Consider the following 27976-nt stretch of genomic DNA (forward strand, 5'->3'; position numbering starts at 1 on the left):
TGGGATCTCCTCAGTTTCCTTACATAAAACAGGCTGCTACTCATTTGAATATGTCAGTGCTCTTGAACTCTGTTACACCACTTGTTCATTTTCATTGACACAGGGAATATGCCCTTTCCCCACAATTATGCAAGCTTGGAGTTGCTATATTTAAGTAGTGGGGGCACCAGAGGACTTGCCCCTGGAGCATGCATATTTTGGTGTCAATACTTTCTTTTTTAGTATTTTATGGATGATAAATCTGGTGAGATACTTGGTGGCAGTAATTATTTTACACTTAAAGTCTGACTGGGAACCATATTCATTCCCATTTTAATACTTATTACAATTTGGATTTTTTTCATTTTTATGTTTTTAATGTAATTTTTTACTAAATTTTTCCTGTATATTCAACAGTTTTGCTTCAAAATTAACCGCTGATGTATTTGCTTTTAAATCTTCATGCACTGCACAGATCTTAATTTGAAGTGTACTCATGCCAGGTTTATTATAGCATATCAACAAATCCAAATAAGTCAGACCAACTTTTAAATGCAAAACTTTCCGTTCATCAAGAAAGCTATTGGGATACAGCTTCCCCATCAGTAATGTACACCCTTATCATCTTTAGGTTCCCCTCCAGGAGATACTTTTTGTAGACACAATAAATTATATAGCTAAGTTTTCACTTGTTCTTCTTGGGAACTCTCATCTCTTAATACGAGATAGATGGCACTGAAGAGGTTCCTAGAGTCAAAATGAACAATGCTGCCTCTATCTGGTACTTTTCAGGATGTTTTGAATCCTGAAGGCCAACACTTGAGCTGCAGCTATAAGGCTGACCATATTACCATCTCACGTTCAATTCCATCTTAGAATTTAAAGCTTGTACCATATTTGCCATATTTGACTAGTGATGGCATTTGTCTTTATTTTTCATTAGAACCTCTTGGATGGTGATGATGATGATGATGATGATGACATTGATGTTGATAATATGCTAGCCTTTAGGTGGAGGGCAACACAGACTACTACATTATATTAAATATTTCCCAAGTCTGGTATTTAATAGTTTTGGAGTCAAGAGGGGATGTGAGAATGAATGCAATTCGTCAGAGATGTTTTATTAGCAGTTTCTGAATAAGGGAAGAGGGTAAAAAATAAAGATTAAGTCTTCATGAATGAATACTTGTGTAGTTTCATAGAAGGGCATCTATGTCAAGTTGAAATCTGCACAAAAGTCTTGTCTCTACATTCCCTCTGAAATCTTTGAGAAGAAGAAGTAATTTATTTCAGTACACACCATCTTAAATGCTGCCCAGTAGTGATTTACCATCTTCAGAGAGGCTTCCATCTTATCTCATCAGTGAGACTACTCTTTGCGGGTAAAATTATTGTCAGCAGATCAAAAGCTCCACCATTTAATGCATCATAATGTGTCAGGAAAATGAAGCTCATCAAAATGTAGAGCTTTGACATCTACAGCCATGTGACCAGGGTGCCCCACTATCAGTAATATAGCTTTCTATTCCTAAAATTCTTACAATTCTGCATCACTTTATATCAAACTTCTCACAAGAACCTTATGGATTGCTATGTAGCTGCTAGCATAGTGGAAAAGCTCAAAGCACACAGAATAGTTTGCTGAATTAAAAGTTTAATTTGCAGCTCAGTATTTAGAAAACTATTTAAAACACTGGACAGTTTTGTGTTTTTTCTTTCTCCTTCTTATTCATATAAAATGCATAGGGTCTGTCGTTAGGATTAGAACTCTTGTCTAGCATTTTATTGAATTGTCAGAATTTGAGACACTAACTGTTACAGGCAATAAGCTATGCTTCTGTTGCAATGGACAATTATATAGAAATCACAAAAGTATAGAACATATTATATGTCCCTTTGAAACATTATAAACAAAGATGGTAACAGGTAACAGGTAATCTTTGTCAATGACAAGAAATACCTTTTTAAGACGAAGCAACATAAACACAACTGAGAGTGGTTAGCTCCATGGAGGATCATTTCCTTCCCAGGTCAAAAATAAAGATGAATTTTCAAGAAATGGCTCAGGAAAAAAATAATAAAAACATCCAAAACCTGTCAGTGTAACATATAAACATTCAAAACCTTAGGGAAAAAGTCAGCACTCTCATTTCTCCATAGTTCCAGAAAGGAACAAAGAAGGTAAACATTTCAAATATCAAGACTCACAATGCTAAATCCGAGAATGTGGAGACCAAATGACCAAAAATATAGATTTAGATATGCTAAATCTGAGATTGCAATTTCTCAGAATATTTCCTTTGCTCCAAGGTATCTTAGTCTTGATGTTGTTACATATAAATCAAGGGGTACAGCTTGCCCCCTGTAAAAAAAAAAAAAGAAGTTCAAAGGAGAAACTTGATGTTCGATATTAATAATAATAATAATAATAATAATAATAACAACAAGCTCCTCTACAGGTTGCCTGCATTATGAAAATCTTACTATTTGTGAACGCAGTTATTATACGTTACCTGCTCTTGGTTTTGTGCCATCTATTACCAGGTGGATGTCATTAGTGAAAATATTTCATGTTGAAGAACAATTGAATCATTAAGATTATTTCCTTTGGAAATAGTTTGAAAAATTTTTAAATTCACCTAACTGTGGATTGAGGCAGTAGCTTTAATGTAGATTTAGGGGTTACCTTACTCAAATTTTCCAAGAGGAATACAGTTCCTGTTTTTAAATATCCCCAAAAGAAGAGGCAGAGTTAGATCAGTTAATGTGCACTGTTTACAAGCAACAAATAAAACGGGTAATGTATCTCAGGATCTCTGGGCCTGCTGAAGAGAGGGTTATGCAAACCTGTGCCCTGTGGAACATTCTTACTCACCTGATCCTTGGTGCTGCCTACTTGGCTGAGTCATGCACTGCTCAAAGCCGTCTTGATTAACAAAGCTGGCAATATTCTCTGTGCTGCCCATATTAAGAAATCGTGCTTGAATGTTGTCCTTGTTCATCTCTTTCCGGGGCTTGATAAACTTCTTCATCTTGTCTGCAATCCAGTTACTCTTTCTACAGAGAATTGAATTAACAGTTATTGTATTCTCTGTCAAATTAAGAAAAGTGCCATGTGCTTGGTTATCTTAATAGTAATAACCATAACAGTCATGGGAAAATATATCTGACTAGTTTAGAGGAATACAACCCAGTCTTACCAGAACTAAGAAATTATCTCAATATATAGCAAAAGTAAGATTAGCACTTAAAGGGTTAATTCATTATGAGAATCACATTTAAATTAATTTACCATATATTCCTTCATGCATAGAATCTTTGTACACCCTCTTCTTTTTAATCATACTTGGGTGAATGGCCAACAGTATGAATATTGGCTAGAGCGGTAAAGTAGAAAAATGGCAAATGTAAGAAAGATGCTGTGGGAGCTTATTCAGACCTTCTTGCTTCATTTTTTGTACAGTAACGTGAAATGCTTGACCAAATCTGAGCACTAATGAACATCATATCTTTCTGTAATACTAGCAATAGTACAAAACTGAATGAATATGTCAAATTGACAGCAGTGTCTCTATTCAGAGAGCGAACTAGTAATACTGTCTATTTAAAAGACATAGCTAGAATCAGAGTATTAATCTTCTAATAGCAGGCAATACTTTCTAAGCCCTATATGATTCAAAGTATGTATGTATGTATGTGTGTGTGCATGTATGCATGTATTTGCTTTTGTTGACTTGGTTAATCCTACTTATGTTATAGTACTGGTGTTATTATATACCATACTTGTCAAACACTTTGTACTAGTTCAAAATTTTATTTATGTATTATGTATTGCTGTTTTAGAATGATTTTTTAGGGTGTATATTTTTAAAGTTTAACTAGTGTGTTAAGTGGGGGGGGGCTACTTATTTAAGGTGTGTCAATGATGTATTACACAGTTCTGAAGAAGTCTTAGATGAGGAAAGTGCTTGACTGACTGTGCTACTACTGAGTCTTTCTTGTTGTGGAATTAAATATTTTTATTTGATACTACCGGGATTGGTTCTTGGCTACTTGGATTGGTGATTCTGGTTTTTCTTGGTGCATTTTTCCACTCCGTACACCATTTTGTTGTTCTTGGTGTTTTTTTTTTTTGGTGTACTGTGGCCAGCTCAAGACTCTGCTTTACAGTTTTGGCTGGAATGGAAGGGAACGGTTTATCTCCAGTGTTTGAGGATGAATTTGAGTCTATGCCGTTCCCTTGCGGTCAGCGAGTGGAGGTGGCTGACAGCAATATCTTGCAGCTTATTTTAAACTTGAACAAGTTTCTGAACTACAAGAGGCAGTTCTAAAACTACAACACCCAGCTACTCCTAGGTTCAGAGGAACAGGATGACGTCAGCAATAGGAGATGGGTGGAGTGTCATCACTTGTTAACCATACAGTGAATCGAGGCCATTTGGCAGTGGATACGGGTGTTACAGCACAAGTGGGAGTTGAAACGGCTAGCACTTCACATGGAACTCATGGACTTCCACAGACAAATGATTGTTTTAAGGACTGGATTAAAAATGACTTTGGGTTATTTAAAAACATGTAGTACTAATGAAAATTATACTATGGAAGCAAAGTTAGTCACACTTGAACAGAAGTTAACTAAAGTTCGGAACCTTCAGTATGACAATGCTTATTTAACTGAGTGTGTGGCTAAGCGCAGGGTCCCTAAGGGACTGCGTGTCTTTAGATTTCCCAATGGAGTAAAAAAGGGACAGACTGAGTGTGAAGAACTGTTACAAATGTTTGATCGCCATGGTATTGAACTAATGGAATTTATGGTTAGGGTTAACAATAAAAAGATTGAGGAGTTACTAGCTGAAATTGATAATAAGAATGAAATTATTTTGAATTATGTTAATTTTAATTCTTTTTGGGCAACTATAATAGAGTGTTTGACAAGGCTGAACATGATGTGGGGAACAACATAGAAAGGAAACAGAGGAAGTTGTTGAGGGACGAATTTGAATACACTAATAATTTAGCTTACCCTTTGCCCAAAGCTTACACTGAAGTGGGGGACGACAATGTAGGCAACCAGGGGGTTGACAACTATAACACTAGGCTAGACTCTACTCAAAGGGAAGGTGGTAGGGATACTACATATGACCAAGAATACCCCCCTCTAAGGAGGTCCGATTTTAGGAATGATTATAATGTTTTTTTAGGACAACAGGGAGGGGGAAGAGTGAACACTTACAGGAATCAGAAACAATGGAGGAAGAACAGTTACCGCTAGATATTCCTAATTGTGATAATACAACAGTGAGTGAAGCAGATGAGATTATTACTTCATTCGGGGGAGTCCTACACACATACCGGGGGTTTAATATTTTCAGCTATGCAGGTGTTGAAGAAAGTAAGGACCTTTTTTCGTTTTTAATGAAGGGAATAAAATCTGTACCATCTAGGAAGGAGGATGTTTGTACTGCTTTAACTGAATTTAAAATTTTCACTAGAAAGATGAACTTGAAATATCTGTTTAGGGACAACCCTTCATATAATGAAAAGAAAAATTTAAAAAAGAAGAGCTGTTATAACCCAACTCTACACCCCCTTATAGGGACATTTGACAAGATATGCTCCCAGGAGATATATCAAATGTTGAAACAACACAAATATTAACAGTTCAACTTGACTAGAAAAGAAAAAGAACTGTGTTAGAAGAACTAAAAAGTAAGTCTAGTTTAAGACTTATGAAACCGGACAAAGGTGGGGGAATGACTATTGTTAACACTGACGATTATAACAACAAAATATTTGGTATGTTACAGGATGAGAATAAATACCAGTGTGTTTCTAGAAATGAAATAAACATCACTTACAGGAAAATTAAAATGACACTGGAAAACTCTCTACTTCAGGGCGTTATTAACAAAGAAACCTACCATTTTTTGTATAATGAACATCCAACAATTCCAGTGGCCTTCGGTATTCCAAAGACCCATAAAATATTTATGATCCCCCATACAGACTTATAATCTCCTGCCAAAACAGTATTTCCTACTCGTTAGGGATTTTTGTTGACCGGGTGGTGAGGAAATCCTTAACCCATATTGACCATATGTTAGTAAACTCTTGGGATTTTTTGGGTCGGATAAAGGAAGAACATTATAGTGAGGAGGTTAACTTTTCCACAATTGATGCTGTGGACTTATTCACTTCTATACCCCATGAGTTAGGCATGGAATATTTTCATGAGGTATTAGTTGAGAAAACTAATTTGGGGAACACCATGGTCAATTTTATTATGGTGTTATTCTGTTTTTCTATGTATGTATTTGCTTTTGTTGACTGGGTTAATCCTACTTAGCTAGTAGCTTCTTTTCAAGGGATACCTGAGGTGGTATTTATACCAGCCAGGAGAAATTTGGCAAAGACACAAGCAAAATGCTCCTCCTCTTTTTGATAAGTGCTGCGGGATCTTTTACATCCTTCTGAGTTGCTATTAACTCATGAAGCTGGAGCCCTAGTTTAATGTTTCATCTAAAGGAAGGCACACTCAAGAATGCAGAACCTCCTAATGCAGTGTCAGTAATGGAAAATAAATTAAATTACTGGGTAGGGAAAAAATCCACAGCCTTCTGATCTTCCAGCACCAAAACTGCCTGTTCATCCACTGACACCGGCTAGTATAAAAATCAAACAGCACAAGAGCCTGGCTGTCCAGAGAAAGTTTGAACTATTTGTAGGGATTCAAAACAATTGTCTAATTTGTCAGGCAGTGTTAAACAATAAAGTTTTAACATTTTGTATTTAATCTAGTCATGTAATTTTAAATAAATGTTGCTTTCTTTGAAATCTTCCATTACTTATTTATAGTATTCAGTGGGTAAATTCTTCAATATTAAAGTGCATTTCTTTGTGCCAGTCCCAAGCCTGGATAAATGGAGAGGGTTGCATCAGGAAGGGTATCCGGTGTAAAATTGTGCCACATCACACATGCAGAAAACCGTACAGAAACTCATACCGGATCAGTCGAGGCCCGGGTTAACAACGACCGCCACCAGTACTGTTGGCCAACAGGGTGCTGGCGGAAATTGGGCTACTGTTGGCTGAAGGAGGAGAAGAGGCAGAAGGCATGCCCGAAGGCAGGTAAGGGCTAGAACTGTGATAGTGAGGGTCGGAACTTTGAATGTTGGCAGTCTGACTGGTATAGGGAGGGAGCTAGTTGATATGATGAACCGAAGGACGGTTGGTATATTGTGTGTGCAAGAGACCAGATGGAAGGGGAGCAAGGCTAGGTGTAGCAGAGGTGGTTTCAAATTGTTTTATCATGGTGTGGATGGGAGGAGAAATGGCGTAGGCATTATCCTGAAGGAAGAGTATGCTAAGAGTATTTTGGAGGTGAAAAGAGTGTCTGATAGAGTGATGTTTATGAAGCTGGAAATTGATGGTGTAATGATGAATGTTGTTAGTACATATGCTCCACAAGTTGGGTGTGCGATGGATGAGAAAAATTTTGGAGTGAGTTGGTTGAAGTAGTGATGACTGTACCCAAGGGTGAGAGACTGGTGATTGGAGCAGATTTCAATGGGCATGTTGGTGAAGGGAACAGAGGGGATGAGGAAGTGATGGGTAGGTATGGTGTTAAGCAAAGGAATGGAGAAGGTCAGATGGTAGTGGATTTTGTGAAAAGGATGGACATGGATCCACAGTGATGAATCTGTTTCCATTTTAACAAGAGGGAGGAGCATAGGGTGACATACAAGAGTGGAGGAAGATGCACACAGGTTCATTATATCTTATGTTAGACCCTCCTTCTTTTCTACCGGGTAGCTTCATCTTTTTCTTCTTTTTTTTCCCAATATATACTCAGCATCATCATGTCCAAACACATGTCCAAACCATCTCTTGCCTCCTCTCTGGCCAAACCCAACAACCCAACCTGGGCTGATCCTCTAATATACTTATTCCTAATCCTGTCCCTCGTCACACCCAGTGCAAATCTGAAGGAGATTTTAACTCTGCTACATCCAGCTCTAAATCCTGGCAGGGGAAAGTGTAGTGTAGGCAGCATATAACATGCTGGTCTCCTACCCTCTTGTAGAACCTTTGACATTGGTGATCAAGTATTTAAACTCATCCACCCACCCTCTACTACTTGCATCCTCACCATTCCTCTATCCTCCCTCTCATTCACACACATATATTCTGTCTTAGTCCTGCTGACCTTCATTCCTCTTCTCTCTAGAGCATATCTCCATCTCTCCAGGGTTTCCTCCACCTGTTCCCTACTCTCACTACAGATCACAATGTCATCTGCAAACATCATAGTCCACGGGGACTCCTGTCTGATCTCGTCTGTCAACCTGTCCATCACCATTGCAAATAAGAAAGGGCTCAGAACTGATCCTTGATGTAATCCCACCGCACCTTAAATGCATCAGTCACTCCCACCGCAGACCTCACCGCTGTCACACTACCCTCGTACATATCCTGTACCACTCTTACATACTTCTCTGAACTCTTCCACATGAAAGCATGAATAACGAGGTGCATACTTGGATAAGAAATGGACTCTGACAAGGTAGAGACTACAGAAAATTATTTGGTGATATAATATGTAAAAAAATGAGGTGCACTTAAATGGGGACCAAAAAGACTGAATTGTTCAAATCAAATAATCTTCAGCCTGATATGATACTCTATCAAAAGGTTAGACTCATTACAATCGAGTGAAGCTTCCAGGTGTTTCTGTAGTTACATTTTACTGACACCTCTACATATCTAATATAGACTGTTCATATTTGCTATAATAATTTTAAAATCACGCTACATATATTCTACTGAAAAAGTTCATCCTAAAGCTTACATAGTGAGCAGCACAACTGCACTGATATTAACTTATGACTAGTGCTGCTTAAGAGATATTAATTCTTGTTCATAAAGTATTTATGTTAGCATTTTGATATATTTTCTAAATATCTCAACACCCAAGAAATCAGAAAGAACTGCACAGCCTCATGTCTATGTTTACAGATGGGTAAGCAAAATGCTGCTGACAGTGTGTGTGTGTGTGTGTGTGTGTGTGTGTGTGTGTGTGTGTGTGTGTGTGTGTGTGTGTGTGTAGTCTGAGTGGTTACTGTGGTATTATAAGTTGTTCACAAAACAGTACACAAGTAATACTTACTATGTTTATTATGACTAATAAAATCTAGTTTAAACCTAGAGTATAGTGAGCACTCCCATTGTAAAGGTTTGTTTGTGCTCAGCAGTTTGCCATTTACATTTCCTTAGTAACTCTTACAGTTACAAAGATGTATACATTTGTTTGAAATGTGAGGCCATAACTTGACTTTGCCAAAAAGCTCAGTATGAAATCACTGAGAATTAAGATTAGAAACTTCTAGAGCTAAACTGCAGTAAATGAGATAATGGGGATCCCAATAATCGGCCTCCCTAGAGAATGTTTGCATTCTATATATGATTTAGAAAGTATCATCTGATCTTCCATCCTTTACCCACTTCAGAGTCTGAGGTACTGCAACTGAGTCATTTAGATTATTTTTGGGATGCAGACACTGGTTACTCTAAGCTCCACATCTGGCACCAGCATTACCTGGTAGTATCATGGGGGTAAGAAATGAGTGGAATTGTTCATACAATGCTTAAAGAAGTTATATGTACAGTGCTAAGACAGGAAGTGGATTTACCATAAATGGCATATAATAAGCACAGCAAACGTATCTGTATGCAGCCTAGAATCGACATGTATCAGGTCTGAGTGGAGGACAATGATTCAGTTGGAATTTGTATGAAGACTGAAACAATAAATTGCGAAACATATTCGGACAACTTTTTGAGCAGACCTATTAATGTACAGGTATCAGAAGGTCTGAAAGGTCTCCTAAATCTATCACTAAACTGAAAAGAAAAATAATTTTATGCTAAGAAAAGGCCATAAGTTGGAATTAGATAATTTTATATAAGATAATCTTAATACAGGCATAATAAGGAAGTGCAGATAGTCATAAATCAAACAAATTCAAGAAAATATTTTGTGAAAATGTAAAAAAAGACAAAAAAAAAACAAAAAGCAAAACAAAAATGCAATGCACATTTGTGAGAGGTAAAACTCTCTTACTATTACACACCATGCAATCAACCCAATAACCCTGATGCTAAACCCAACTTTAACCATAACCCTAATCGTGAATCCAAAACCAAAACCTTAGTTATAAGTCAAACCCAGACCAGAACTTTAATTTTGTTGGTAATTATCTCCAATTGCACCTGTCTTTGGCTCTGTTTAGTTCCTCTGTTGAGCTCCACACCACCATTCTTTTTTACGAAAGCTCTTCCTAAGGTCCACCAGTACATAAGTCTGAAACAAATCTTTTGATTTCAGATGATATATTTGTATCATAAATGCATTTATACTGTACTGATCCAATTCATTTAGAAAACACTACCTCTCAACATCCTAGAGCAGAAAATCTGGACAAAGCATAAAATGATGGGGGGACAAATAGGGACAAATTTTAAATATTGTTCTTACAAACTTAGATAGTTGATAATATAATAGCTTTAACATTAGCATGAATTTTCTGAAGGATTTGGAGTCTTAAACTCAAATGTTTGTCATTATTTAATGACTTCAATACTCAGGTATTTGCCAGAAAGGTACAGATTTTAGGAGGAATGCATAAAAAATATGAGGCAAAAATCTGGACATTATGTGAAAATCTGTACAGTTGAGAGGTATGCAGTAATTTAGTTCACATTTTTTTAATTTGGTTAAATACCCAAAAGTATAGACCACTAGGACAATTTGAGGTATGCTGCTAGACCCTCTTAAATAAAAGTCCAATTCTTTGAAAACATCAAAAGTAATTCACTTGCTTTAAGTAAGTAGTGCCACTGTATTAACAAGAGGGGCCTTTTTTTTCAGGAGAAACCTTGGTTTGTCTAAGCTCCAGATAGCTGCCGGTGGTCTGAAATGGTCAGTCTTTGGATACGTAATGTTTCCTTCTTTTGATGCCTTCCTTTTCTTAATGATCAGAAGGAGATGTAGTTGAACTAGTGCCAGTTGAATCTGATGTTATTTACAACTGGGTTGCTGTGGGAGAGTGTAATAGATGATTACTAGTAGATGTGGTTATAGTAGTAAAAGTCAGGAAATGGATTGTGACATGGCTGGAGGGTGCAAACAAAGGTTTGAGAGGAGAGTGATTTACCTGGCAGTTGATGCAAAGGTTAAGGTTGCAGGCTGTAGCTCCTGTGTTACAGGGTTCAATTTCCTCAGCCCTCATTTGCCTCTTGTGTGACCTTGAAGAAGTCTGTGTAACCAGACGTTGCTCCTAGGTTGCCCCTGAAAAGGAACTGTGTGTCTGGTTAGCAAACAGGATAATTATTATTATTATCAAGAAAAGAAAAATTACTAGTGGAGTAGTGCAGCAATTGGTCTGCTGTTTAGTGATCTTCACTGTATTAATTTCATAAATACTCGAGGGAAAAACAGAACAGGACTAACAGTTTGTGGATGACACAAAGATAAGTGCAGCAGAAAAAGAATGGTGGGAAGATTGCAGCAAATTGCTTGGAAAGGATAAACTAGTGGGAAAAAAGCAGCAGTCAAGGCTGTGCCCGACAAATGGAAAGCATTGCACTTGAGCCAAAATGCACATGGCAGCATAGAACTGACGATGGCAGAGCAAAGAAAGGATGCAGGGGGTTATCGCATCTGGAACAGAGTGAATGGCTTGTGGCAAGAGTTAGTAGAATGTTTAATTGTATTCAGGGTACTTGACTCCAGAAGCAAGGAAAGCCACCAAAAGGATATGCAAAATGGAAAGGCGTGAACAGAGATGAGATGGGAATCCTCTCAGAAGGGACCAGAATAAAGATTGGGAGTATGATGGATAATAGCTCCATGGTAAGACTTCTGCCTCACAGGTCTAGAGTCTAGGATTTTTATTCACTGCTTTTGTGGAAGATGCATATTCTGACCACATCTGCATCAGTTTTTTCTGAGTGGTCTTGTTTCCTCACACCTCCCAAAAATGCTGGTTGATTAGATGCACTAAATTATATCTCCTTCTCTCTCTGTATATACATGTATATGTAGGTTGCATTTACTCTTGCACATGTGGCCCACTTCATGTCAGGAAATATCCTTTGGACTAACGCATTTACACAGTTAACAAATGAAAAATATATAAATAAGTAAATACACAGGAAAGGTGGGATTAGTGAGGGGACAAAGGCAGTAGACTGTAGTGACCAGCTAAACTACTCTTGGAATCTGTAAAGCTATTTCTTCAGGCAATGGGCTGTAGACTCATGGAAAGAATACTGGAATAGCTGGTGTAGGAGGAGTTAATACTGGCACTCGTGAGGGAATTGGAAAAGTAGAAAAAAGGATGGGAGAAGAAAGAAAAGAAGAAGCCTATTTATTTTTTGGTAGGTCATTTTTGCTGCATGCCCACTGACCATCAAACTTCCAGCAGTCAGAGTCCATTTATTCATTCCTAAGCTCTGGTGCTTTTCACCCAGTGCCAGGATGATAGCTATCGATAGGGGGGGGAACTATCATTCAGGCGGTCATGATGGTGCTTTGTGCTCTCATTGGCATTCCAGCAATGAGAGGATTTGAATAGCCTAACCCTCATCCCTTGGGCAGGGGAATGAGTGAGCTGTGTCTCTTTAGAGGCTCAAAATGCCTTTCCATGTGGATGAATGCTCCTGCACTCTCACTATGAAAGCTACCAACCATTGGTGACTCAATAATCATAATGCCTACCCCATAACCCATGTATTTACTTCCCATTTCCTCTCCAGGATGGACAGGACCATACTTCCATGCTAACGCCTTCAACTGCCTAAGCTATTAATCCAACTTAGGTCACTTAGGCCATATTTAGGGCTTTATCCCTCGACAATACCAAAGCTGGCTGATGCAGAATGTTTCATGCACTTAAACAGTGGACTTGACAGGCTGTCTCCTTATACCAACAAACAAATGTAATGTCTTAATCCTCCTAATGGAGAATTTCCAAGTGATATGAAATAATGAATTAGGTAAAAAAAGAAATTGCATCCTTTTCTGAAGGCTGATGAATCATTTTATCTTTTCATTTAACTGAGTTAACAATGCGCATATGATATTTAGTCCATGAATGCACCTCAAGATAAAAGTTGTGCTGTGAGCTACAAGAATATTATTTTGCAGAGGGTCTCCTTATTTATTCACCTCTCTGTATCAAACAGTCTTGAAACATTTTAATTTCTCTTCATGTAGTTTATAATCAGTTTTGACATGCAATTCTGTCCTCTACAAAATAGTAAATGCCTGACATGCTTAGCAGTCTAACATATCAATATCAGCTTTTTATAAGCATTAATCAAGACACATACTTTAATCCTTTGAGGGAAGTGTATACAACTGTGTTGTGGACTGTATTGTTTTATATATGATAGATTTTTTTTTACTGATGGCAATGACTTACTTTGACTTTGGTACCATCACAGTCATATTAGGATCCAGTACCCTGTACTGATCCATAATCTTCTCCACAAGTTTCTGCTTCTCTCTTCGGAGTTCATTCAACTTGTCCCTGTAAATCAAAAGCCCAATTACACAAAATGAAAAATGTTTTCTAAAAAATATTACCCAAATACAATAAACTTTCTCTGTTAAAGTGCACTTATTAAAAGTCTGAAATTTGCCTCCTTCAAATTTTTTGGGGCTCGTACATGTGTTGCCTTTGTTCCTCAAAGAATTGGTCCTTGCTTTCCATAGTCTTTTCCAGCAAAGTGCGGTTCTCTTGACTAAGAGTCTGGATCTGATGAAGAAGGTGACGATTTTCTTCTTCAAGGTTGCTTTTCAGTTGGGCCATAAGCTGCATAAAAAATATCAGAAAATATCAATACTACTTCCTATTTTTGCTTTATCCACCACTCTCTTTTGCAAACATATTTGTTTAAGGAGAGACGTCAGTGTTTTGCCTGATGAGAAAATGTAGTCATTATAGTAAAAATATCTCTTTAAAACTGATATGAATGGATGTTAACTCCAGTGGGCAACCTATGATGACTGACCAAAAACAAAAATTGTATAAACAGTGAGAGTTTGTCACAAGTGTTTCCTGGAAAAAAAATAAACTGTAGAATATTAGTTGAGAGCTTTCATTTTTATTAACAAACTTCTTCAGAACCTAATACTACAAATCTAACCCAGTATTTAAATGTTTTGCTCAAAAATCACATGACTCACTCATTAAAGATATGTCATCAAGGAACTCAACCATAACTAATAAATACCAAAATATATATGTAAAACTGTGTCAGATCAATAAGTAAAATGTTATAAACTATCATGCCTCATGCCTTATATTCACTTCATTCAACTTATTTTTTTATATATTTCCATCATTTTGTATTTAAGTACACTTGCAATACTTTTAACATTATCATTTAAACCTGACTTAACACAAGCATTCATTAATAGCTGCCATCTCAATTCAATTCTGCTCGGACTGGAGACCACTAGATGATCATATCGGGAAAGGTCTCTCTCTCTCTCTCTCTCTCTCTCTCTCTTTAGACTGCTAAAACCTGAGCTATCGCTTTTCATATCTCCCTCTCATTAGGAGCACACTGCAGTACTACAGTATTATCCCACTTTTCCAGCTTACATTAAAAATTTCAGACCTGTGTCCTACTACTGCCTTAGGAAAGGCCTAGCTAGTAAATAAGATATATACAAAACACAAGCAGCTGAGCAGAGGACTACTGTGTACAGATGTACTTTATATCATTGAGCTGTGTTCAGCATGCTCCACAGCACTACTCAGATGGTGGTGGTGGGGACTTCAATCTCTGGAGCACCTGGGACCTGATTAAAGGAGGCAAGTGTTTGTCTAGGATCAGCCACTATGCTGTTTTTTTTTTTTTTTTTTTTTTTTTTTTTTTTACTGGGAGCGCTGTGTTTCTGCTTTAGGTGAGACATTGAACAGTTGCTAACTCTTTTCTGGCTTATTCTGTGGTTAGCCATTACCCGAAACTTTAATTTGTTTCATCATTACCAGCATCTTTAGATTCAGTGGCTGCCTCCAGGTTTGGCATACTTTTGTTATTTTGTGTAAGGAGACTGGTTGTTTAATCAGATACTGTAAAATGCTGTGCTATGCTAAGTTATATTCTACATTAATGCACAGACAGAGAGAAAGCAGTTACTCATCAGTGACGGTCACTGTATTTTGTTTTTGCTAGAATTGTGGCACTGCTGCTTCAGGTGAGAGGAGAAACAGTTGGCAACTCTTTTCAGGCTTATTTTGCAGATTGCCATTACTAGCATATTTAATTGGATTGCTTGATTCCATTTTTGGTAGACTTCTGAGAAGGTATTTAGAAAGAACATTTGTGTGCATCGGTACTTTATACTGCTTAGCTCTGTTTAGCTGTTTTCCATATCTCTTCCCAGGTTGAGAAGAAAAACCTCAGTCAAGCCCTTTGGAACACATGGGAGCTGACTAAGTGCTTTGTGTGCAGCAGTGCAGTGGTAGCAGTAGTATACAGGGCAAGTCGCTGCCACAGTTACAATTGACTTTTGAATACTGAATCCCAGTAAGCCACCAAATTAAATAAGTATTCACGCTTGCTATTTACTCAGGAAAATAATCAGACTACAGTTTAGAGCATGTTCACATCAAAGAGGTGAAGTCTCTTTTCCCTTTCTTCAGTTTACACTGCTGTAGTTTAATTTTAAATTTGTTGCTGCTCAGTACTAATCTGTTAGTGATGAAACCAAGTTAGCTTTGTTGTGGTCTCCCTAGCATTTTGTTAGACCCATAACCAGTATAATCCATGCCTCAATTGAGAAATCATATTACTTGCTTTTACAGTACTTTTCTGTATTACTTTGCTCAATGTTGTGCATTAATACTTGCATTGCATGAGCATTCTGCCACCATTTTTATTTCTACTAAATTGTTTTTCTCTTATATGATTTAACTTGGTGACAACAAGATCTTATTATGCTGCTCTTCAATGTTTTGATTGCATTCCTTGGTGTTGCAGTAACGTAAATGCATTAATCACACTGCCCTGACCAACCTCAATTGTGAATCTTGCTAGTGCATTTTATCATCTGTTGGATACCCAGTTGTGAGAACTGCTATGTGTAGTTCTATTTTAACTTCTTATATATTTTAGATATATTGCTATGCTATTCAGTCCATACTAGTCCCAGTATCTGCCTTATTTTCTTTTACTCTCTCTAGTCAGTGAGGTATCACAGTCTGCTCTTTACTCTTTTATATCCAACCTGCTTGCACTTTGCACTTTGAGACACTGTAACAGCTGTTTCATGCTTACCAATAACCCACGTTTTACTGTACTTATTCAAACTGCAGTCAAATTTCTCACCACAGTCTCAGTTGATTAACGGTATACTCACACTTCAAAGCACACTACCACCTCCCTAATTTATGCTGGGGTGGTTAAGAACTCTCTACCCATACCTCCTAGCCAATGCAGTAAGAAAATGCAATATCTAGATCATACAACAACACATACAAACAGACACCATACCTCTCAACCTCGTAATGTAAGGAATCTGGACAATGCCTAAAATAATGGGGGCACAAATGCCCCAAAATAGGCACACATTTTAAATATTGCTTTTACAAAGTTAGAAAGTTGCTAGATTAACAAGATCTGTGTTGGCATGCATTTTTCTGAAGGATAAGAAGTCTGAAACTCAAATGTGTGTCATTATTTATTGGCTTCAAACCACACATTCTATGAAGAACAGACCAAAAATATGAGTAAAAAATCTGGACGTTTTGTGAAAATATGAATAGTTGAGAGCTATGATTGACACAGGCACACACACACACACACACACACACACACGCGCGCACACACACACACACACACACGCACACACACACACACACACACACACACACACACACACACACACACACACACACACACACACACACACACACACACCACACATTCCTGCTTCCAGTTCACGTACTCCCTCCAAGATTCACCAGTATTGTAAACCTGTATACCTAAACACCATTAAAGTCCACAAAGTCCACACAGACCCATGCTAATGTTTCAGACATAGTTGGCTCTATACTTAGACATACAAACTCCACCTGAACCAGGATGGTCAAGAATAGGGTGATAGTAAACTGATTTTTCTAAGCCAGGATCCATGAGTTAATTAGGGCCTTTAGGCTCTTGATTCCAGTAAATATGAGTATAACCCTATGATCGCTCATATAAGAATGAATGACTGTAGGAGCTCTGCTGAGAGAGCCATGCAGAAGGACATGCTGATTCTTGCTATACATGTGTCTGAGACCAGGAAGACACTTGTCTTGAATAATATCCTGCTATTGCCAAGAAACATGCTGCAGTTCAAAGATAAAAGAATTAGCATTAATAACTGGCTGAGGAGTAGTTTGTGTCATTCTGGGGGGGGGGGGGTCTAGCATGTAGCTGCATGGGAGCAGACTGTTGACAGGTCTTCCTGCTTTGCCAGGGATGGCTTACACCTCACTCAGCATGGCTTTCACATACTGACTAAAGCTTTTACTGCCCCCACATTGCCTTTTAGGCAGAGCATCTTTTATACATTCCAACGTAGTAAACTACAATTCAAATTATAACAAGGTCACTATTCATCACTAAGAGTCCAAATAAAAAGATCTTTGCTAACACTCAAACACATCCATACCTCTGTAATTATAGAGACTTGGTGCCATTGTAGTGTAATCATGCCCTCTCTCATGATATGTACTTAGCACTTCTACTAGATTATGTTACACTCAATAAATCTAAGTACAGTATCACTTCTAGCTACAGATCACCTACCATGCTTACTATTAACCACAATAATTACCTAAATGCTTTAGATAAATTTGCTATCCATCCCAACACTTTTCTTCTAAATAAATTTAGCTGCTCATACAACAACTGGCAAACTCATACCACTAGTTACAAATATGGACAACACTTTCTAGACTTTGTTAATACCAACTCACTTGAACAAATTGTCTATGTTCCCACTAGAGGCCACAGTATCTTCACTATTTTTACCTCTGTGCAGATGGCCATCAGCTGCCACTGGCTTCTCTTCTTATTCGTCTGGCCTATTGACCCCATCTTAGCCTCTCCTCAGTTTAACTTGACCCATGTCTAGGGCTGGTGAGAAGACTGTGGGTGCTGATTCAATGACATATTTCTGCCAGAGAGTTTGTCCTTATTCAACCACCTCATGGCAGCCTCTGCAGTGCTGCCTTTGGCAGGTGAATGCTCACTTCCACTTATGAACAACCAACTGCTGCATGATGGCAGGAACTACTCCATGGCACAGTGCAGGAAAAGAAACACAGATGTGGTGGGACATACCAGGACAAGAGCTAGGCAGCACCGGTGGCCTTTCCAAAGTCCAACCTTAAACATAGAATGAGGAGTACCTTCTCTCTATAAGAGGCAGTGACCTTCCTGTAGATGAAGATATTGCAAGAATCATCCAAGGTAGTATTGCCAGTAGTACTCTCAGACACCTACAATATCCAGAGTCAGGCAAAGTAGAAGGTTAGTGTTTACTTAACTTTCTTAATTTCAGGCTAGAGGTATTTTGCATGGTACCTGTGTATATATAACTCTTACATATTTCCCTATCACGTACTCTACCAACATCAGATGTAGCACAAACTCTGCAGACTATGCATGTTAAGTATGGACATCATACCTTTAAGAAAAAAATCATATTTAACTGTCATATGACAAATTAAGCACAGCTTGACATATGTCTTCACAGAGTCAGAACCAGAAACAATTGCATGTTGTGCTGCACCACAGCAGGCTGACACTGACAGCAGAATGACAAATAAATAAATGAACAAACAGCTGGCAAGGTGAACAGGAGAAGGAATCGGACAACAAATTATCACTTTCGTTCCTTTTTTAATAAAACAGAGCTTCATCAGAAATAGTCAAATCACACTTCCACACATTTAAATAAGAAAATTAAATTATCATGTGACATTAAACATCCAACAGACTTCACAAAACAATAACATTTTAAAAAGTCTTTCTTGTACTAAAAAATATAAAAACCATACAAAATATGTCTATATCAATATAAATCCACATGTGTGTGTGTGTGTGTGTGTCTGTGTGTGTATGTATATATATATATATATATATATATATATATATATATATATATATATATATATATATATATATATATATACATACATAAATGCAAACTTAAATAGGATCCTAAGGATTACATAGTTTAAAACTGACTATAATTTTTGTAGCTGCAAAAAGCATTTGATGTTAATGCCCTTGGCCGACATGTTATTGAGTGTAATAATTTCAAAAAAATTCATTTTTGTTGTCTTAGAAAATGTGAATTCAGACATGTTTTGTGGTGATTCCAAAGCTTTATTAGAATATTGAGAAAGTTTGTGGCAGATATTGTTGGTGGCTGACCAAACACCTGGTCTCAACGAGACCATTAACATCAAATGCTTTTTGCAGCTACAAAAATTATAGTCAGTTTTAAACTATGGAATCCTTTGGATCCCATTTAAGTTTGCATTTATATATATATATATATATATATATATATATATATATATATATACGCACACACACACACACACACACACACACACACACACACACACACACACACACACACACACGTGGATTTATATTGCTATAGACATATTTTGTATGTTTTTTATATTTTTAGTACATTTAATTGTTTTGTGAAGTCTATTGGATGTTTAATGTCACATGATGATTTCATTTTCTTATTTAAATGTGTGGTAGTGTGGTTTGACTATTTCTGATGAAGCTCAGTTTTATTAAAAAAGGAACAAAAGCACTAATTTGGTGTCCGATTCCTTCTCCTGTTTGCCTTGCCAGCTGTTTGTTCAGTTATCTAATTTCTTTGGAGGTTGTTGTTCACTGCACAAATAAATAAATAAATTACTCTTATGTTCATGCTACAACCTCAGGACAGTGGCACATAGTCACAAAGTGCACTGGCAGGGACCCCTACTCCACAGAAGAGAGATTACTCTGTAGGCAGTGACACAGGCTCACACACCTGCACAGACAGCATAACGAAGAAAGGACAGTATATCCGGGTGGGGCACTATGTAGTATAACTTAAATGCTGTCACGAAGAGACTACCTTTTTGAAGGTAGCAGTACTCACCATCACATCTGTACATAGGGATGACAGGTGAAGGCATGTTTCACAGTTAGCTCCAGAAACCCCACTAGGAGTCAGGTAGAGATGGTTAGAGTGCTACAGTGTATATGTAAGGAAATTCATCAGTACATAGGTTCATAGATTAATACTAGGCTAACTCCTCTTGTGAGACATTTTAACCCTAGCCAATTATCCCATGTGAGAATCAAACCTCAATTCATAGTTTAGAATGTGGATAATAGATTCCTGGAATGTTAAAGGACTCCAGAACATGAAAAAAAGAAAGCTGTTTCTGCATTTGTTTTTTAAATCAAAAGCAGGTTTTATTCTATTACAAGAAACACATTTGACTAATGACCAGTGGGAAACAATGAAGGACAAGAAATGGATTAGGAAGGTTGTAAAGGCGGAAGGGACTACGAATAGTGCTGGGGTGGCAATTATAATCAAGAATCAGTTTCAAGGAGAAATTTTGGAGGACAAAATAGATAAAGAAGGCAGATGGTGTTTGGTGGTTCTCAAAACTGAAAGTTTCGATAAGCCGATAGTACTTTTATGTGTTTATGCCCCAAATGTGAACCAACATCATTATATAGCTTCAATTTACTCTATTCTACAGTCATATAACAACTGTTACATAGTGATGGGGGGGATTGGAATGCTTACCAAGATTCTAAAACTGATAAGTTGGGAGCTTTGACTGCTTTTAATAAGCAGGCAATGGTAGCGTTGAAAGAACTGAGAACGGATTTCAAACTATATGACCCTTTTAAACACAAACACATACAAGCAAAGGCAGAAAACTTTACTTTCTATTCTAGCTGCCATAAAATGTGGTCAAGAATTGATTTTTTTTTAATTCCAGAAGTGTTCATTTCACTTGACCCTAGGGTTTCTAATCAAGCTAGACAGCTCTCAGACCATTCTAAAATAACTTTAACTTTAAAGACCGATATTTTGAATACTAAAAATCATGGTGGATATAATTGGTCCTTAAACCCATACCTATTAACCAAAGAAGATATAGTACAGGAAGTTAAGGAGATACTTAAACAATTAGTATACAATATACCCCGTAATGAACATCCATTAGATATAGAATGGGCTACAACTAAAACTTTGTTAAGAGGATTATTTATTCAGAAAGCCACTTATTATAAAAAACTCCAAAATAAAGAACAACTGGATCTGGAAACTAAAGTACAATTATTGGACCAGGAGCTGATGAGTAACTACACTGAGCAAACAGAAACTGAGTTGTTAAGATGTCAGAAAGAGCTGTTTCTTATGCATAACAGAAAATTGACACTGTACGAACAAAGAAGTTTAGTTAAATATGCAAATCACATTCAAACTCCCTCGAAAGCATTAGCCCGTATTATTAATCAGGCGAAATCGACAAGATTAATTACGAAATAAATCATAATAATACGTTATATACTGATAAGTCAGATGTCATGAAGATTTTTGAATCAATTTTTAATCAGATATATGGTGAGCAACAAACTCATGGGCATGATGAAGAGAGAAAAGAGTTCTTACAGAAAATTAATTTTCCCAAGATTGACGAGGATTCTCAGGAGAATTGACTGCATTGATTACAGTTGATGAAGTTCTAGAGGCAATTAAGAAACTAAAGCCACATAAAGCCCCAGGACCAGATGGTATGACCTCTGAATTTTATAAATCTTTTAGTGGGATTCTGAGCACCGTACTTTCACAGACCTTTAATTATATCATTTGAATGGCAGCAATGATCTTCATTTTAATGCCTCAAGAACAATTCTGTTATTGAAAGAGAATAGTGATCCCAAAAATCCAGACAATTATAGGCCCATATCATTGTTGAATATTGATATGAAAATCATGACATCTATTCTAGCTAGTAGATTAAAAAAAATAATAAACTTGATAATATCAGAAGAACAGGCAGGGTTTATAGATGGGAGACAGACTACAGATAATACATTAACTCTTCATACTTTAATATCTTATGCAAAGTATAAAAATATGAACATATATGCTTTAATAATTGATGCTCAAAAAGCATTTGATAGAGTTAATTTGGCTTATTTATTTGAAACATTATCATATTTCAATATACCTCAGCTTTTTATTTCTATGTTAAGAAATTTATACAAGAATGCATACACTAGTTTATATATAAATCATGAATGTTCCAAAAGGATTCAAATTAAAAATGGAACTCAACAGGGGTGCCCATTGTCTCCCATACTGTTTAATCTGTACTTGGAACCTTTATTTCTTCATATGAAACAAAAAGTTTTTTATAATTCTCCTGTACTTCTTGGGATAAAGGTTAGGATGGCTGCTTTTGCAGATGATTTAAATATATACAGTATCAGATAAGGAAAAAATACTAACAGCAATACAAACCTTTGAGAAAATTGCTAATTACAGACTAAATTTAAAAAAAAACAAAATATTCCCTCTAAAGACACCTACACCTTTTTCAATGCTACCATTGATAGGACGAATAAGGACAGAAGAAAGAATAAAATATTTGGGGATTGACTTTTCAACTGAAAATAGAGAATTTTTTATCAACAATATTAAGGCAACTGGAGACCGAATAACAATGGATTTGAAAAGATGGAGTAAGTTGAAGCTACCGATGATGGCAAGAGTAGCGATAATAAAAATGAACGTTCTCCCCAGAATGCTATATATTTTTAGAGCAGCACAACTTAAAATCACGAAATCCTTTTCAAGCAATTTCAGATAGGACTGGGGAAATTTCTGTGGGAACCCAAAAAAACGAGAATATCCTATGAAAAACTGATGGCTCCTAAAACGAGGGGGGGGTTGGATTTACCAGATTTTGAGATGTATTATACAGTGATTCAGGCCAATAGGATTTTAAGGGTGTCTTACTTGGATAGTGAAAATAGAAAATGGATACCCAAATGGGTACTGCTAAATTATAAACATATAAAAGGGAAGAGAATTAATGTTAAAGCTGTACCATTTTTGAATATAAAAACATTGAGTAAATATGAGTTAATGGAACACATCAAGGTATGGGCAGTGGCGACTCAAACTCTGTTTGCCTCCTTGAACCTTTTAAAATATATGATGATGTTTCAACCATTTGATGGAAATCCTAATATAACTATTGGTAATCAACTGATAGACTTAAAGAAATATCCATTTATTAAGGAATTAACTGTAAGGGATTTATACCTTCCTAGGAGTAGCGGTACATGATATCTTAAAAGAGATGAATCTTCCCATCTCTTATTTAATTATAATGAGGCAGTTAAAAGATTTGGCCATAAATTATTTTACCAGTTCTGAAATAAAAAGAGGAACTAGTTATTTCAGGTCATCTGTGGGAAGCATTGCAACAAGATAGAAAATATATATCCTCAGCGTATAAAATGGCAAAAGAGAGAAAATATAATAATCATATTCTGTTATCCAAATACTGGAGAGAGAAATTGCCATCCCTAGATGACAGTAAAATAGTAGAGGCGTTTAACTTAACATTAAAATCCGTATCACTTCAAAAACTGGTCTTTACTCAATTGATGATATTTAACAATGCATATTATACCCATCTTACACTTCATAAATTTGATTCAAAAAGTCACCTAAATGTCCACAGTGTGTAGATCAGACAGCAGACCTGTTACACATGTTCTGGAGTTGCAAGTGCATTTATAAATTATGGAATTCTTTAAAGTTACAACTACAAAAATGGGTTACCAAAACTCATCACTCTCCTGGGAATTTCTGATTTTACATATTCCACGGAGAATTTGGACAAAACAAAAAGATTGTAATTATGAATATTAGTTTACTAATGAAATTATATATAGCCACAAATTGGTTGAACCCAGCACAGGTGTCGTGGCAAAATTTCAGGCTGTTAGCGATTAAGCATATATTAGCGCACAAATTGTTAATTAGAAATAATAAGAAAAGTATAAACAGCATAAAAATTTGGGAACAAATCTTTAATATTATTTTGGAGTAGCGGTTCCTATCCACTTTCCGTCAGGACATTCTGTATGTGTACCAACACATTCTTGGATTAGATAGAAAATGTAGAAATAATACAAATTATTGGCTTGAGTTGGTTTATAATTGTCTATTGTAGATGCTTTTATGTTTAATTTTTTGTGATTTTAATTTCCTGTACTTGGTTAAAATGATATTTATTCTGAATGTATTATAGGGAAATTCAAAATGGAACTAAAACATTGGAAGCAATATTGTACATAATGTAAATAGTGTGTGAAATGTATAATGGTTTGGCAAAACAATAAAAATGATTATTGAAGAAAAAAAAAAAGAGAATCAAACCTTCCACCTTATGTCTATAAGGTAAGTACCTTAACCATTATGCCAACCTCTCACCCCTTGCTGCCAACCTCTTACCCTATGGTAATGGTGGAGGCAAGGGGCAGTGTCATGAATCACAGATTCATAGATATTCCTCATGTGTAGTATACTGGAACTTACCAGGTACATGGTAAGGACACAGCTTGACATGGACAAGGGAGTGTCAACATGCACTGTGGACAAGTAGCCTGTATACCACGTGTATCTTAAGAAAGTTCTGCAGGTATTCATGAGAATCCCCGGAAGAAGAAAAAGGAGAAGAAGGCAATCGGGCCTTTTCAGATTTCCACAAGTGGTAGAAGCTTAGTCAAAGCCTAGGTCCTGCAGTACTGTTAGAGTTTAGCTGCATCAAGTAGATTCCCATCATGAGAGCATTCAACATCAAGCTCACATGCTAGCATTTGCTCACAATCTCTGTAACAATCAACCAGACTCTCTTTGTAGAAGACATTGGTTATGGCACCTTTCAAAGCTAAGTTAAATTTTGAACATCAGTAAAACAGACAGTAATCACTCAGAAATTACTTTGCAGACACGGCAAAGTAATCCTCTTTACCTAAAAAAAAAAACAGTAGATAGACAGGCACTGTAGCCAAAAATAAGTAAAAACACCAGCAATGACGTATTATTGAAAAGCGACTAACTTTCTCTCAGTAGGTAAATACAAGCTTAGTAACAGTGCAACGAAACACTCACAGTATAGTCCTAAATATCTTTAATAACACCTGCTTGTCTACCCTCCAGTCAAAGTCTACCAGTATAACTTGCACTTTTGCCTCTAACCACTCAGCACTGTACAAGTGATGGCAGTGAATATCTTCTGAACAATTTTTTTGCTTGTGATATAAGGAAAAATGTTGAAATACAATGTAAATCAGCCATGCATCACTCAGCATTGCCCACTAGTAACACTGCATGCATTATGTATTATATGTGTAACATTTCACTGTCACATAGTGAATGTCATTGCCCACAGTTATAATAGATGCTGCCTCTTTGGCTGTGCAACCATATACCATGTGCGGGCCTGCTGGAAGGGTTGCCATGCTATGAATCATATAAAGGTGGGAAGAGCATCTTATTTGCATAAGTTCCTTACAGATTTTTCACAAATTCCACATTTCCACCTTATTATTCCCTCATTTCTATTAGCTTTTCTCAAACATTTGTGATAGCTTTGCAAACTGCATCTACGCTGTGCTTGTTTGCAGCCTGTTCACATACCCACTGCACCTATATGTAATGACTATGAAAACCACCGTTTGAGTTATCATATAGCTATTTTAGTCATAGCTTCTTAGATGAGCATTTTGACAAAATGAAGGCTGTGATCTCTGAAACTTATGAAAGAGTTCTGAAAGTACCAGACTGCAAATATTAGTTATTTAAAAATATAAGAGAGTGTGATCATTGAAGCATTTTTGCTTGTGGCCTGAATCTTTCTTTATCTCTTCACCTATATTAGCAAGATAATTGCATACTCAAATAATTCAAACCCTGCTAGAACACCAGTGGACTCCTTTTATCCCCAGACTAGAACTTCTCTAGACCAGCCATCATTAAAGAATGCATAGACTTCAAACTATGCAAAGGAAAATCCTCCTGTTTATGATCTTGCCCCTTAAGTATTAGGACAGCTATACAGCTCTGGGCATAGCTATCTAGCTTTTTATAATTTTCAGTGCACAATTGTCTGTGTGACCATGAACTGTCACATTTCTACATCATGGTATCTCCCTCCCCCATCTCAGTCACATGCTCTTCCTAGGTACCACTAATATAAATGTACTATTTTCATCCATATCTAAAAATTCCATCTTTTATTGCTCTTGAAATTTAACCTCTGTCTACACACCATTCATTATTCTGAAAATCAGTCTGATGAAAGCAAAACATCCTTGTAACAATCTCCTGGTAAACACTGGCCCTCACTCTGCATCTCTGCATACTCTAAAAGTAGCAAATATTATGAACTTCTTAATATGGTATCACTTTTCCCACAAGTTTCTTCCAACAGAGTGAATGTGCCTTCCATCTTTACTATACCTCCCTGACCTGGCTAAATTCCAATCAGCAGTACATACAATTCACTGTCATTTTACCCTATATGCCCCTCGTAGCTCATAGCAAACTCCATTCTTTCTCTGCTTTCTCCTCCTCCTGGCATATTATTATCTTTCTATATGTAAATATATAAAGAACATATTTCTTGCTATTGTTATTCCTCCTGACTGATAGTTGTCTAATATTCTGCACATCCTGACATTCTACCCATATAATATTTCATTTTATTACTCTTTGTTTCCCTTAGCTTACTGTTTAGAATCTGCTTAGGTAAATGTACAGACCAGTAATAATGAAAGCAATAAGTAATAGTGGTAATAATTTTACAATTGTTGAATGTCTGTTGATTGTAAAGTAATTTGGATAATGTTTCTAGTTTGTCTTTACAGCATGAAATTGATTACTCTGATTTATCCATTATTTTACAGCCATCTACTAGTGACAGGTTTATGTGCTGTAGTTGATTAGAAATGTTACCATTAGCATTGTGTGGGAAGTTGTAATGCTGTCTTTATCTCTTCAAAAGCAAAATTCTGTTTATCTTCATGTTTTTGTGTGGTAGCTTTCTCTTCTTATATTTTATATCTTTTGTTAGCAGTATCCCTGTCAGCAGACACAAGAAAGTTTTATTTTTGTTGTCTGTTCTTCCATTTCACCTGTTTCTGTAACCATTGTTCATTAATTGACCACAATTGTTATATTTATTTAAAGGAGATTAAAGTATATTTTTCACACTTTCCTTTTAGTTTGGAGATCACAGGTTTGGAGAATGTGGGGAGTCAAGTTCTAGTGTCGAGGATAAGGAGCTGTTATTATTTTGTATGTCTGTAAGCAAAATTGCAGCTCGGTAGTCACGTATTGCCCACATACTGTCAATGAAAACTGATAGAATCGAATGATTTACAAAATTTCACTAAAGTAAGACCATAAAAAGACACAAGTAATATTTAATTCAAATGGAGCTGCTTATTTGTAGGTGCCCATTATGACTCCCCCAATATTACTTATCGTTATAATTTTATTCAATGATGTAAGTGCTAATAGCTTTGTGAATGTCTACCTAAACAGACCCATACTATTCCGTTACCTAAACAGAATTTCAGTCCCACTGATTCTTCAGTTTACAGACCCTTTGCTCTTATTAATTCTTATTTAAAAATTATCACTTCTATTATTGAAGGCAGATTAAAACCCATTATTCTTTACATTATTTCCCCATATCAGTCAGGTTTTATTAAAAACAGACAGATCAGCCTTGAACAAATAAAACTGTCTTTCGGCCTTTCCTGGTTAGGGGTTGCCACAGCAGAACTCTGGTCTACT

General features: G+C 36.6%; 1 protein-coding gene across 1 annotated transcript in view; it reads right to left on the reverse strand.

Moving 5' to 3' along the window:
* The window catches only part of LOC122805298 (girdin-like), a 1431879-nt gene that overhangs the window by 68858 nt on the left and 1335045 nt on the right, over positions 1–27976 (reverse strand). Inside the window, exons 30-32 of the mRNA XM_044075386.1 lie at positions 13714–13859; positions 13467–13574; positions 2858–3039 (exon numbers count right to left, since the gene is read on the reverse strand). Coding sequence (XP_043931321.1) covers positions 2858–3039; positions 13467–13574; positions 13714–13859 — 436 coding nt within the window. The remainder of the gene's footprint in view (positions 1–2857; positions 3040–13466; positions 13575–13713; positions 13860–27976) is intronic.

Source organism: Protopterus annectens, chromosome 6.part1 (genome assembly GCF_019279795.1).
Source record: "Protopterus annectens isolate FY-2018-M chromosome 6.part1, PAN1.0, whole genome shotgun sequence".
Lineage (NCBI taxonomy): Eukaryota > Metazoa > Chordata > Ceratodontiformes > Protopteridae > Protopterus > Protopterus annectens.